The sequence below is a fragment of the Taudactylus pleione genome, unplaced genomic scaffold (assembly GCF_031769625.1).
Source record: "Taudactylus pleione unplaced genomic scaffold, aTauple2 ptg000431l, whole genome shotgun sequence".
NCBI classification, from domain to species: Eukaryota; Metazoa; Chordata; class Amphibia; order Anura; family Myobatrachidae; genus Taudactylus; species Taudactylus pleione.
Window position 1 is genome coordinate 543,832 of NW_028284833.1, and position 14,962 is coordinate 558,793.

General features: G+C 47.6%; 1 protein-coding gene across 1 annotated transcript in view; it reads right to left on the reverse strand.

The window, feature by feature from the left end:
• The window catches only part of HARS1 (histidyl-tRNA synthetase 1), a 40,893-nt gene that overhangs the window by 9,255 nt on the left and 16,676 nt on the right, over positions 1 to 14,962 (reverse strand). The window contains exons 3-5 of the mRNA XM_088447384.1: positions 5,433 to 5,552; positions 3,309 to 3,404; positions 1,889 to 2,014 (exon numbers count right to left, since the gene is read on the reverse strand). Coding sequence (XP_088303510.1) covers positions 1,889 to 2,014; positions 3,309 to 3,404; positions 5,433 to 5,552 — 342 coding nt within the window. The remainder of the gene's footprint in view (positions 1 to 1,888; positions 2,015 to 3,308; positions 3,405 to 5,432; positions 5,553 to 14,962) is intronic.

Sequence of the window (14,962 nt, forward strand, 5' to 3'; positions counted from 1 at the left end):
CATTAGGCTGCGAATTTATCCTTACAGGAATTGATTTTAGACATGTAGTAGTGTTCTCCCCAGGGCCTTTTTTGATGGGCGTTGGCACCGCCAAGCAGCGGGGCGTCGTAGGCAGCGGAGGTACTCACTGAATGGGGCCGTTCCCATCGGTGGGAGGTTCCCGATCTTACCCTCCACCTCAGCCCTCAGCCCCAGCCCACCCTGCTACAGGCTTTGCAGACTCAGAGCATCCCCCTCTCCAGCCTGGTGGCTACTGTTTGCCCCCTCCTCCCTCTGGCTGTCTCATGGTGCCGCAAGGCTTTGGAGAATTTCTGGGGAGCAAACTGCGTAAAAAGTTGCAGATGACGCAGAAAGAAACATGGCGGGAGGTGCGACCGAGTCTTTTTTACACACACTTTGACTCAGTCGCTCACAGCTGAACAAATGTCGCACTCTCCAGTGTATGCTAGCAATGTAGTTTCATTTATGCAAATAAGAGGCATATTTTAAGTGATAAACTCGCCGTGGAGCTGGTCGCGCCTAGAGGGGCTAATTTGGCGGGACTGAGGCTATAGTATAAAAGCACACATCGGTATAGGCATATGTGCTACAAGAGACAATCGCCTGGACTGTGGCGTAAAAAGCAAAACTGAAAGCCTTGCTTGTAGAGATAGGACACCACATCAGGCATTTGGAGTAAGCACACGTATACCATTTGCAAACTATGTAGATAAAGTGCAATTGCCTTTCAGTAGGAAAAATGGATTTCTGTAAGCAAGCTGCCATATCATTTGCAGGTTTCCTATTTGCATCCGATGAGTCCATCGGAAGAGGGAAAATAACTTCTTCATTGGATTTTTTTTAAATACGATTCAGACATTGTACTTAAAATGGACATGCTGCCACAAACTAACATTCCCTAATAGTACAGTACATACAAGTCCTCTATACCGCAAACTGACGAGCATTACTCTGCCCTGCAGAAGGTGAGCAGAGGGAGCCAGAGGAAAGTGCAGTACTCACAATTTCATATCAAGCCTGACTAAGCCATGTGGTGCAGGTGAGCTGCCAGGTCCCTTGCCACTATGCTAGCTTCGAAATGCGTCTTGCAGTGCAATGTACTAGAACGCACCATTAGACTGTGCTGATTAATTTGATATACAACACTTGTATATCTGTGTGCGACTGAGCCTGTGTAAGCAGCACAACGGAACTTGACGTTGAAAAAAGCTGCGGCCGCTACATTCTTGCACTTTGTAAACAGATACAGAGGGCCTGATTCAGAGTTGGGAATAGAGAGAGATCTCTCTCTCAACTGATCACCTTGGTGAAGCCATGCTGCACTGCAGGTGGGGCAGATTTAAAATGTGCAGAGAGATTTAGATTTGTGAGGGAGGTGTCCAAACTGACATCTAAATTGTAGAGTAATAATAAAGCTGTGCAGTATTTGTGGGCTACATGTAAAAGCAGCCAGTATTTACCCTACATGCAATTTTTTTTTATGTATTTACACCCCTTGTATTGCAACATGGTTTGTCCAGGTACACAGTTAAGTGCCATCTCTCTCTCTATTCCCAACTCTGATTCAGGCCCAGAGACTCAGCGCACACGTATATACAAGTGTTGCATAGCAAATTAATCAGCAGTCTGCTGGTGCATCCTACTGCAACTAAGACACATTTATGGGCAAAGAAAAGACGCCCGGCGTTAGCACACACATGGGATCTGGTGCGACTGCAGCAAAAATGTATGAGGACACATCTGTATAAATACTATGTATAGTGGTTCTTTAAATACTATACATTATGGCTGTTCTGATAACCTTAGTACTGTAGCTTAATAATACAATGGAAGAATTAAATAGCAAATAAAACATATAAACAATAGCTACAGTATAACAAGCACTTACACATTGGTAAAACTCCCGGTAGCGCCCTCTGGTCATAGCTGGGTTATCCCTTCTGTAGACTTTGGCTATATGGTAGCGCTTAATATTGGTGATTTTATTCATTGCTAAATAACGGGCAAATGGAACCTGGCAGCACAGTTAAGCGTTATAATCTGCATTAAGCATGAAATAAAACATTTTATTCAGTAGATTTAAAACCATGTACACACCAAGCTGGTGCTTTGTTCCAGAGATATATTTGGCAAATTATTTACTTATTTTGGATATCTGCTTCTTCTATAGACTTGCTTTAAATTCTAATGTTAGTGGTAATCTATACAAAGCAGGCCAGCCTGATTACTGTAGTTTTGTAACACTGTAAACCCAGTATTAGACATTAATGCCAAGTCTGTGCATCATGGAATTAGAGTATAGAGTGCAGCCAGGTATCCGTACATTTCCATTTGCAAAAGTGAGTCATATTCAACTACGACCCTGCTCCCTCAGATAATACCCCATTCTGCCAAAGCCACAATCTGTTGAACATGCCATTAGTGCCATCCACTGTTGGATATCACTGTAGCTATTAGGATGGGTTGAGGTTGACCCAAAAGAACGGATTATAGAGTTGCTGCAGTAGGTGCTTCTTGTATAAACCTTGTCCTACAATGTTTTGTTCTGTAAGTTACTTTTTTTTTGCTTATACTGTTCCTGTTTATGCATATTGTAAGGCGCTGTGGACACCCTGTGGCAACATATAAAGGATATTAATTATTGTATGTCACCTTCCTGTATCTGGAAATTTACCTTTATTCACAAGGTTCCTACATGTTTTGCTCTATTTTGCTTCCATGGTTTAAATCGACCACACATCACATGGATGCCTACTTTTACTTTATAAAACTTTTGGTATATGTCTTTTTTTTTTTTTTTTTTTTGCATTATTCTTAATTTTATTACCCTCGTGACAGCTGAACTGGTGACTGTGTCTCACGCTATAACAGGTCATTGTTATGGAGCTCAACAGGACTAATTCAAGATCCCATTGGTTGATGCCCTAGGCTAGGGTTCACCCACTACAATACCAACAAAGTAACCTAGCACATCTGTATGCTATCAGACATAGTGCAGTTCTTATCAATACTACAATTGTTTTATGGTAACACAGTATGGTGTACACTCCAGAGGCTTCTTCTGTACACTGCCTGTACAAACAAATAAGGCCTAACACTACTGCCCTAACACCAGTTACTTTGTACATCGCTAACTATTTGAAGCCAACAGTCTCCCACTGTTCACAGCACATAATTGTGATCCAGGAAAGCAATACAAATAAAGGATCACAATATGACATGCACTCGCTTTATAAGGAGCTGTATGGCCCATCAGCATCCGACAAGTCTTTCTGACCTCTTTCTGCTACAGCCTCTGTAAAGGATACGGTGAGATCGTAACGCAGAGACAGCAACTCCCCGCCCTGATCTTTCAGGTCATAAATAAGTTTGGAGTCTTCCCCGTATTTTCCAGTCAGAGTTTCCTGAAAAATAACAAATGTCACAAAAAATACAAATACAGTATTGTTATAAGTATGAAAAGCCTGTTACTTTATACTGAGCGAATACTGGAAAAGTTTCTATTAATGAGTATTGTAATTTACTTATGCATACTTAATTATGATTGCCCCCTTTTCCGCGATACAGTTTGACATTATTGGGTTGTTAGGGCCTCAATTATCAACGAGTTTTATCATAAACAAGGAGTGATAAAACTTGTTGCGTATGATAAATGGTGCTCCAGCTCCCAACTGTCATTTTTCAAACAGCAAAGGCATATATCCACTAGGCGATATGCTCCATGAGCGATATGGTCTAGTGTCTGCCCTGCAGTGCCGGGCTCAATGTCAGTAACGACACTGAGCATCCACATTGAACGATATCATTAATGATATTGTTCAGTGCCGGCACCCTCCCTCATCCCTGTATTTGCAGAAAATGACGATATCGTGAGGTTGCCCTGCAAGTAGGGGCGATGAAAGATATCGTCAACGACTGGCTTGAGCGAGCATCATTGGTCGCTGACTGCATACCCACTGGACGATATTGCGGACGATGAATGATATCGCTCAAATCGTCCAATTTATCGTCTAGTGCAGGGGTGGCCAACACACGGCTCTTTTATTTCTAAGATGTGGCTCCCCCCCCACTGGAACTGGGAACACTGGTCTCTGAAGCAATCAGAGAAGAAGCCTCTAGTGGCTTCAGAGGCCAGCGCTCCCAGTGATGCATTGCACTGGTGAAATCATGACGTCACCCGCCATGTGAGGAGCCTGCCGTGCGCGCCTACTCTAGTTAGATCCAGTCAGAGGCAGCATCAGCGGGAGCCAGCGTGGTCAGGCAAGTACTGGGTGGGGGCACTGCTTAATGGCCACTACTTTAGGGGGCACAAATACAAGGGGCACTGCATAAGGGGCACAAATACAGGGGGCACTGCATAATGGGAACAAATACAGGGAGCACTGCATAAGTGGCACAAATACAGCGGACACTGCATAAGGGCCAGAACTACAGGGGGCACTGCATAAGGGGAACAAATACAGAGGGCACAAATACAGAGGGCACTGCATAAGGGGCACAAATATCATACCAAAGGCGTGCGCTCAAAATGGGGCAGCTAGGCCACGCCCCTTTTTATGCGGCCCGCGCTTCCTGTCGGCTCTTTAGCTTAGCTAGAGGTATTTTTTGGATTTTTGTCTCCAACTGGTTGGCCACCCCTGGTCTAGTGGATACCTGCCTTTAGGAACTGATTGGCTGGAGCACCATTACCATACATAACGAGTTTTAACACTTGTTGTGAAAGATAAAACTCGTTGATAAGTGAGGCTCTTAGTCCTCAATCCAGTAGAGGCTGGAAAGTCAGATCTTTACCACCTGTAATAGCTGTTTCTGGATGATCTGTAGTGATATCATTACAGCCAACAGATGGCTCATAGGCTTGTTTATAAACTTAAGGCCTCGTTAGTGACGGGACCCGGCGGTGTGTACAGCGATGGCAGGGGCCATGCTGCAATCGGCAGTGTGGCCCTCACTATCGATGTCGCCCGTCAGACCTGCATGCGACATAGTGGGTACACACTAGACGATGTCCCCGATATGTCGTCCGATCCTATAGTCTAGTGTGTACCCGGCATTAGTGCAATGTGTACAAATATGATGTAACCAAAATCATCCAACCCAGACGCAGGTTAGATACATTGCTTTGTCTGTGAAATCTCCCTTCATACTGACAGTAAAGAGTTACTGTAATTGATATGGTCCTGCTGCTTTTGAACACATGAATGTCCTGATCGCAGAGTGAATCCCAAGCTCTCTCATCGGGCCACTCTGTGTAAGAGCGTAAAAGCTGGAAAACTTTTTTTTGTTACAAGTGAAAATGACTAGTACTGTATCAGCATTGTGAGGACTGCGAGCAAATTCCCTTCATGCGATGTATCCGATCTCATGCGGGAATCCATAAAACCAGATTCCTTTCTGTTCGATTGGTGCCAGGGTGTGACAGACCTGCTCACCTTCAGCTCAAACACGGGAGTGTCAATGGTCTCAGCACCGTGACGTTTAAAACAGCTGATAATGGTGTCAAAAACCTTCTCCCGGATGGCCATCTGTTTGGGATTATAATCCCTTGTGCCCTGTGAAGAAGGAAAAATAGCTCAATTAATTGAAAAAAAAAAAAAAGCTATTGACTATTCTCTTTACAATAATTAAAATTTTTGTCTACAGCACTTAATATATGTCTAACCCTACTGTGGCTGTTGCATCATGTACCAATATAGGCTCCGACACACTTTTCACAGAAACACACGCACGATGAGTAGGCTGTTATACAGCATGATTGTGTACTTGACAGCGTTCATCCTTGTGGATTTGTGTGTGTCTGGTCCACAAAAGTAAACTAGCACTTCATCCTTTAAGCTGGGTATACTGTATAGTAGACGACCTGTGTACCTAGCCGACAGCAGATGCGACGGACGACATAACGTGCGGCTCATACACACCACGAGATCTAGTGAACGACCGCACGATATGTCGTTCCCCCGCCACATCTAAATGCATGGGATAGTCAGTCGCATCTTCAGACTGAGCAGCATGTACGACAAATCTGAAGAGGCGACGGACGCCGCCACGGGAGCGCGCATAGTGCGTACACACTGGACGACTTGAACGAATTGTCATTCCGGTCTGTCGGAAAACTAAAAATAGTTTCAAAAATCCTCTAATGTGTACCCAGCTTAAGACTAGTGTTTCCAAACTCCAGTCCTCAGGGAACCCTAATAGTGCATGTCTTACAGATCTCCTCGCTGGTGCACAGGTGTATTCTCATTACTGGCTGACACATTTTAAAAGATCCACAGGTGATTCAATTGTGATACTGAGGAGATCTGTAAAATATGCGTTGTCAGGGGTCACTGAGGACTGGAGTTGGGAATCACTGTTTTAGAGTGTAAGCTCTAGGGCGCATTCTTCATGACCAATGTCCTTCAGCTATCCCTGAGATGGGGTTTAAATCATCTCAATACGGTCTTTGGGAGTGTCCCAAATCTGTCCTAGGTATTTTAAGGCCACAGCAAACACACACAAATTATTCCAGATCGGTCAACATACCTCCAAGGCAACCTGTGTTTCTAAGGGGCTCTTGTGAGCCTGTTTATTTAACATGACAGGTACTGTAGGGTAACCAAGCGCACAACACAACAATTTTGCTGGGGCCATGTGAGCAGCTATATATTCTGTGCAAGACATTACTATCCACTACCTAGTGCTTACTGGTGAGGGTTTAAATTAATCTATGTCAGCGGTGGCCAACCTGTGGTTTTTGAGCCACATGTGGCTCTTCCATTATTATGATGCGGCTCCCCTTCCTGACACCGACTGTCTTCATAGGTGCGCAGCGGTTTAGAGGAGGTTCGTCCTTTGTTGCAGCAATCTGCTCTGCTCCGGAGGCATGTATGGGCGACGTGGTGCCTCAGGCCGCAAACAGGAGGCAAAGCTTAACTTGCGACTGAACCTGCAGCCACTAGGAGGACCTGGTCACAGACGCCAGAGCGTACCTACGTGACAGACAGTCCATAACAAAGTAAGAGCTGTGTTTTGTTTTTCCATTTTGTTTGTGACATGTGGGGGGGGGGGGCAGGAGTGTCCCGTGGAGTGAGAGGGGATGTAGTGGAAGATGGCTGGGCTGGAGTGGCCCGGGGAGAGGTAGGGGGTCTGGAGTGGCACATGGGGGGGTTGCTGGAGTGACACATGGGTGGTTGCTGGATTATATTATGCTTTTTTTTTTTTGTGGAAGTGGCTTTTTCAGTGTATTATTTGTGGATGTGGCTTTTTCAGTGTATTTTATGTAGATCTGTTTTTTTCAATGTTTTTTTATATTATTCTGGCTTTTTTCCCCTTTAATAGTTATCTCCAAAGTATAGAAGCCCATTTCCGCCACTGTGTATATCAAAATATCGAGAAAACTTCTCAAAATATTGACTTAGTATCTCAAAATATCGAGAACATTTCTCAATAATTTGAGTTAGGCTGGACAGCTAAAGTCATGTGCACTAGCTAACATCCTGCCTTTGCCATCGGAAAAAGGGGAGGCAGCACTGTTTTGGGGCACTGATGCAGAGCAAACAACTTAGATAGATTATTGTGCTCTGGACACCAAGGTAATCTTATGTGAGAGATGCAGGTATTGTGTACTTGTACAAATGACAAAATGGGGGGGGGGGGCTGGGGTAGTGCTGGTATCTACCTTATTTATTTGATCGCATTGAATCAAAAAATAAGCAAAGTAAGCAGAAAAATCAACTATCAATCTTTCGCGCGCAAGGTTACGGTGGTTGTTTCGCCTCTCTTTCTGCGCTCTCATTTTGGGGTGTATACACTGTATGATGGATATGATGATAGCCTACAATAACTTTTCTTGTAATGCATGCTTACAGGATGGGTGACTTAAGTGACTTCTTGAGACATAGAAATGTTCCTGAGGAAATAATAGAGACCGTGGAGCATGAGAAGGTACTCAACTGCCATATGCCATACATAGTTTGGCCCCCGACTGACATACATAAGTCGTCTCAAGGGGTTGCGCGCATGCACATCTACTCCATTCCCGTCCATCAGTCGCATCAATTGCCTTACAGTTTCTTTGTCGGTTATTATCCCGGTCATCCAACATTTCTGGTGCATCCACCTGTAGCCGTGCTGTTTGCCAGACGTTTGTAGCTGTTGGTAAATGAAGGATGCCACTTCTGCCTCATCTGTCTTATTACTTTGTCTCCGCAAAGATGTTTTTTTTTGTAGCTTTCTCTCCAGTGTCCGGAGGCTTATTTTAATATTATGCGATTCCTCCAAAATTTCACGATGTGTGTATCCACACCTAAAATAGTCTTCAATGATTGTATCCATGTTGGTCTGCTAAGATTTGTTTTGAACACTTGCTTCTGTTGCTTTGCCTCATGGAAACAGCACATAGGCTTATGAAAACTTCAATAATATTTCTCATTATTTTGAGATACTAAGTCAATATTTTGAGATACTGTATCTTTGTTTTTCATCACAGTGGCGGAATTGAGCTTCCATACCAAAGTGACTGTGTACATACGCTTTTACATGCTCCTACAATGGGACGTGGCCTAGCTGGCACAAGCCCATGCCTTTTTTGCACATGCGCATGATCTCGGCTCTTTGACATACCTACAGATTTTTTGGGGCTCTTTGCCTCTGACTGGTTGGCCACCCTTTATCTATGTCATAAAAGTAGGCAGAATAGCAGGCTGCAACGCTGAATGTGGTAGCCAGACATATATCCCATTATCATATAGCCTACATTGCTTCAAATCAGTAGATCAAACTTTACTGAAGTCAGCCTCAGCCACCAATTAATGGAAACCAACTCTCACAGCTGGTGGGAGGTCCAGCTAGGCCCATCATAGACTACTGGTAAATAATTAAAAAGTTATCACCTTAAAAACGTTAATTCTGTGCATCCATTATTATTGTACTTTTTTACATATTGCATTAAAATAATTACGATAATTGCCATTCAGGTAACAGAGAAGTGTTTCATATACAGATGGGTCCACATACATCTTATTTCCTTGCACATTGAACAAACCTTCTGGTCAGGCTGTGCAGTGGCGTAACTCGGTAATGTTGAACGTATTTTTGTGTGACTTTTTACCTTCAAATGTATCTTATTCGTAAATCGCTGCGAATAGGACACACACAGCTTTTGCTGCTTAAAATGATATGCGGCATGCCTATATTCTGTGTGGGTACCGCGGGGGTATCTGTAGTGTTCACTCTAGGTCCGGCGGCAGGCAGGGCGCCGGACCTACTACAAGGGCACTTCTGCGCATGCGTCCGAAAAGGGGCATGGCCAATGAAAAGGGGCATGTCTTTATGACGCTCCCCCTTTTCGTCACTCCTGGGGGCGTGCCCGGCACTCACGGACGTGACGGGCAGCCCTCAAGCGTCGCGGTCACTGTGAATGGATGCCGGCGGTGACAGCTGCTCTGCCGTTTCCCCATCCACGGGACACTGCGGCCCGCGGGTGGAACACAGAACCCGCAGGCTGTTTCAGCGGGGCGCCGCACTGGAGGGCAGGGTGCTTTCTGCCCTTCAAAAATAGGGCAGGGCACGGTGCCCGCTGAAACAACCTAGCGGGAACGCTAATCTGCGTGCGAAACAGTGTAATGGAGTATTTCGCATGCAGATACACCCGCCGTCGCACACAGCATATAGGCATGCCGCATACCATTTTAATCAGCAGAAGATGTCTGTGCGTCCTATCCGCAGCGATTTGTGAATAAGACGCATTTGACAGTAAAAAGTCACACAAAAGGCCCTCATCGCTACCAAGTCGCACGCCACTCATGCGTTATGTTTAACCCGACTTGTAGCGCACGAAGGTAAGATGCATGTGGATACATCTGTAGTATCTTACTAAAGAATGGTGGTGGATAATAGAAACTAGTGAGCTTTGGGGGTGTCACAACAGTGTGCTGGAATAATACAAGTGTCCTGCTACAGGTGAATGTGCAGAGTGCAATAAAAGTGAGTCACAGAAATAAACACTCAGCAATTTTGCAAACTATAAAGAAAATTAAACAGATAAATCCCTACAGCTGAGCCACTTGCCATTGCATAACAGGTAAGTATTGAGGTCCTCACATGCATGCACACTCACTACATACACGTGAATGAAACCCGAAACAATACGTTTTATGTTGTGCAGATGGATGGACTGTTCTCATTTTATCTCTCCTTAACTAAAAAAACCCATTCAGTGTTGCCATATTTTCATTAAATGGTCATATCCCCTGACGGACAGGCCAGTAGCGTGGTTCGTGCCTAGAAAAAGCTAAAAGTAGGGTGGGAAATTTTAACATTAATAAGTTAACAAGCAACACAGCCTGTAAATGAAATGATACAGTAACTGTACCGTTCCATAGAGTGCCCAGCAAATTAATTAAATAAATTGTACAGGAATCCAGTACAAAATCCATTATACAAAAACACAGCAGCCCAATAAAAAAAAAAAAGAATACCAGCCTGTGATGCTATGAAATCAGCACACTTCAGCCTTTGGCCCCACAAAAAATATGAGATATGGTAAGAACTTACCCTTGTTATCTCTATTTCTACGAAGTCCATAGGGTTCCACAGGATACCTTGGGGGTATAGGTGTGACGTCAGTCGCAGGGCACCAAAGAGTTAAGCTTTCAGCCTCCCAGGATGCACTAGGTCCCCCTCCTATACCCCGCCCCCGAGCCAAGGCACCTCAGTTAGTTACCAAGCCATAGGCCGGAGGAGGAGAAGGAAGAGAGAGAACAAAGATCTGGACACATACAAGAATCACATTCTCACCAGAGGGAGACGGAAAACCGGTGACCAGAGCAAAGCCCATCTGCAGCACAGGTGCGACAGGGCGGGAGTCCTGTGGAACCCTATGGACTTCGTAGAAATAGAGATAACAAGGGTAAGTTCTTACCATATCTCATATTTTCTACTTCAGGGTCCATAGGGTATCCACAGGATACCTTGGGGATGTTCCAAAGCAGTATCCTTTAAGGGTGGGGACGCTCCTGTGCAGAAAGGAGAATCCGCCGCCCGAAGGAAGCATCCTGAGAGGCGAAGGTGTCAAACCTGTAATACCTCACGAAGGTATGGACAGAAGACCACGTAGCAGCCTTGCAGATCTGAACTGCCGAGGCACCACGTCGAGCTGCCCACGAAGGACCCACAGACCTAGTGGAATGAGCCTTCAGAGAAGGAGGGACCGGTAGGCCTTCATGAAGATAAGCTTCAGAAATAGCCATACGGATCCAGGCTGCCAAAGTTTGCTTTGAAGCAGGCCAACCCTTTTTACGGAAGCCAAAGAGGACAAACAAAGCGTCCGACTTCCTAAACGAAGAAGTGCGGTCAACATAAGTCCTTAAGGCCCGCACAACATCCAAAGAGGCCTCACCCACGGAAAGACCCGGTGAGTTAAAGGCCGGAACAACTATTTCCTCGTTAATATGAAACTGGGAAACAACTTTGGGAAGAAACTCGGGCCGAGTGCGGAGCACTGCCCTGTTCCCATAAAAAACCAAGAAAGGGGGTCTACAAGAAAGAGCCCCTAACTCAGAAACACGTCTGGCCGAAGCAATGGCCAGAAGGAAAACAGTCTTAGCTGTTAGCCATTAAGATCCACTGAGCCCAGTGGTTCAAACGGCGGTCCTTGGAGAGCCCTCAGGACCACAGCCAAATCCCAAGGCGCCACAGGTGGAACAAAGGGCGGCTGAATGCGGAGAACACCCTGCATAAAGGTGCGCACATCCGGGATTGTAGCAATCCTACGGTGAAACCAGACAGATAGGGCCGAAACCTGTACCTTCAAAGAAGCAAGGCGAAGCCCATGATCTAGTCCCGCTTGCAGGAAGGCGAGAATCCGAGACAGACGAAACTCCCGCGGTGCATAACCTCTCGGTCGACACCACTGGAAGAACGTATGCCACACGCGATGGTATATCCTCGCGGAAGACGGTTTCCGAGCTCGTAACATGGTCCGCACCACAGAGCTGGAAAACCCCCGGGACCTCAGCATGGCCGTCTCAACAGCCACGCCGTCAAAGACAGCCGAGTCAGGTCCGGGTGAAGGCAAGGACCCTGAGACAGAAGGTCCGGTCGTAGCGGCAACCGCAGAGGAATGTCCACGGACAGACCCTGAAGGTCTGAGAACCAGTGCCGTCTGGGCCACGCGGGAGCTATCAACAGGAGCGTCCCTCCTTCCTGTTTGAATTTCCGGATTATCCGTGGAAGAAGGGAGACCGGAGGGAACAGGTATGCGAACCGGAACGTCCACCGGACGGACAGAGCATCCACCAGAGACGCCCCTTCGTCTCTTGTGCGAGACCCGTACACCGGCAACTTGTTGTTGTGCCGGGACGCCATGAGGTCGATTTCTGGAAGACCCCACCTGTCCACCAGTAGTTGAAAAACGTCCGGGTGCAGGGACCATTCCCCCGGATGAACGTCCTGGCGACTTAGAAAGTCCGCCTCCCAATTGAGCACTCCCGGGATGAAGACCGCTGATATGGCCGGAAGATTGCGCTCCGCCCAAACCAGGATCCGAGAGACCTCTACGAGAGCCGCCCGACTGCGAGTTCCTCCTTGCCTGTTTATGTAGGCCACGGTGGTAGCGTTGTCCGACTGGACCTGCACCGGGCGACCCTGGAGAAACCGCTGTGCCTGCTGGAGAGCATTGAAGACCGCACGGAGTTCCAAGATATTTATTGGAAGCTCCGCTTCTGTCGGCGTCCACCTGCCCTGGAACAAGTGTGGACCCGAAACTGCTCCCCAGCCCCGAAGACTGGCGTCCGTTGTCAACAGGACCCAATTTGGAACCCAGAACGGACGTCCCTTGTTGAGGTGGGTCGTCTGTAACCACCACGTAAGGGACAGGCGAACCTCCTGGGTGAGCACAATCGTCTGGGACTTCAGAGACTGAGTCAGCCCGTTCCACTTGGACAGGATCAGGTGCTGCAGAGGTCTGGAGTGAAACTGGGCGTATTCCACCATGTCGAACACCGACACCATGGAGCCCAGTAACCTCATCGCCGAGTGTAAGGACACCCGGCGGCTGTGCAGACAACTGCGCACCCTTGACTGTAAAGCAGAGATCTTGTCCTCCGTCACGAAGATCCTTTGCTGTCCCGAGTCCAATAAGGCTCCAAGATGCAGAATCCTCCGAGACGGGATTAGAGTGGACTTCTGCCAGTTGATTAGCCAGCCGTGCCGTTGCAGCAGTGCAATGGTCAGGTCCAAGTGGCGTAACAGGAGCTCTGGAGATCCTGCCACCAATAACAGGTCGTCCAAATACGGCAACATGCGGACTCCCTGCAGCCGCAGAGAAGCCGCCATGACCGCCATCACCTTGGTGAAAACACGTGGTGCTGTTGCCAGGCCAAAAGGTAACGCCCGAAACTGGAAGTGGTCGCTGCTGATTGCAAACCTGAGGAACTGTTGATGGCGCCAAAGAATAGGGACATGCAGGTAAGCGTCCTGTATGTCCAATGACACCAAGTAGTCCCCAGGTTCCAGCGCCAGAATGATGGACCGTAGGGTCTCCATCCGAAACTTCGGGACCCGCAAAGACTTGTTGAGTGCTTTGAGGTTGAGAATCGGACGATATGACCCATTGGGTTTCTGTACCAAAAATAGATTTGAATAGAAACCCTGGCCCCTCTGGGAGAATGGAACCGCCACTATAACTCTAGCCTGGAGCATAGTGTGCAATACCTTCCGCAGCTCCGTAGCCTTGTTCCGGTCTGATGGGAGACCCGTGGTGAAGAAGCGAGCCGGGGGTCTGTGCCGGAAGGAGAGGGCGTATCCGTGGGAAACCACCTCCAGAACCCAAGTGTCTGTCGTAGTGGTCGACCAACACTGGGCGAACTGTAGCAGGCGGCCTCCCACCCTGGGATCCCCCAAAGGGAGGCCCGGACCGTCAGGCCGCAGGCTTGTCATCTGGCTTGGGGGCCGGACGTCTGGTACTCCATGCCTGCTTCCGGGGCTTGACCGATTTCTTAGGGCCAGCCTGTCGAGGAAACGACTGTGGTTTGGGCCTGCCCTGGGCCCTAGATGACCGAAAGGACGATGGTCCCGAACCAGAAGGAGCAGCGGCCGACGGGAGACAGGCAGATTTGGCTGCCGCCAGCGTGGCCACAATCTTATCCAGATCCGGACCGAAGAGAACTTCTCCGGTAAACGGCAACGCTTCCAGACCTTTCTTGGAATCTGCGTCCGCCTTCCAGGATCGCAGCCACAAGGTGCGACGAGCAGCTACCGCTGCTGAAGAAATTCTAGACACCAGAGTACTAATGTCTAGAGCCGCCTCGTTGATGTAGGTGGCCGAATCACGGAGATTGCCAATCAACTCCGCCTGATCGGCCGGACAGTCGGATTCAAAAGAAGCCGCTAATGAATCCGCCCAGCGCTCCATCGCTCTGGCAACCCAGCAAATGGCCATAGCCGGCCGTGCTGCCCCCCCTGCAAGGGAATAAGCGGACTTCAGGCAGATTTCTACCTTGCGGTCCGTAGCATCCTTAAGGGAGGACATGGATGGCATCGGCAATGTGGCACTACGGACAAGACGGGTCACGTGAGAATCCACCTGTGGAGGGGATTCCCACTTCGCAAAATAATTATCCGCGAACGGATAAGCCACCGCCAGGCGTCTCTGCGGCTGGTATCTTTTGCCAGGTTGTTTCCACGCCTCCTCTAAATGGTCCACCAACTGACCCGAAAGAGGAAAGACTGTGGCATCGCCCTTCACATCTTTGAAAAAGGCATACTTAGATTTAGCCACTGGGGGAACTTCGTCCTCAATCACCAAGGCTGTGCGGACCGCCCGAATAAGTCCAGGAATATATACTTTGGACTTAGCATCAGCGTCCTTAGTATGGAGAGGTTCCTGATCGTAAGGATCTAGAATCTCCCCATCATCAGACGTCCCTTCGTCATCCTCATAAGGAGCGGACAGAGACGCCACCGGCCTTTTATGAGACCG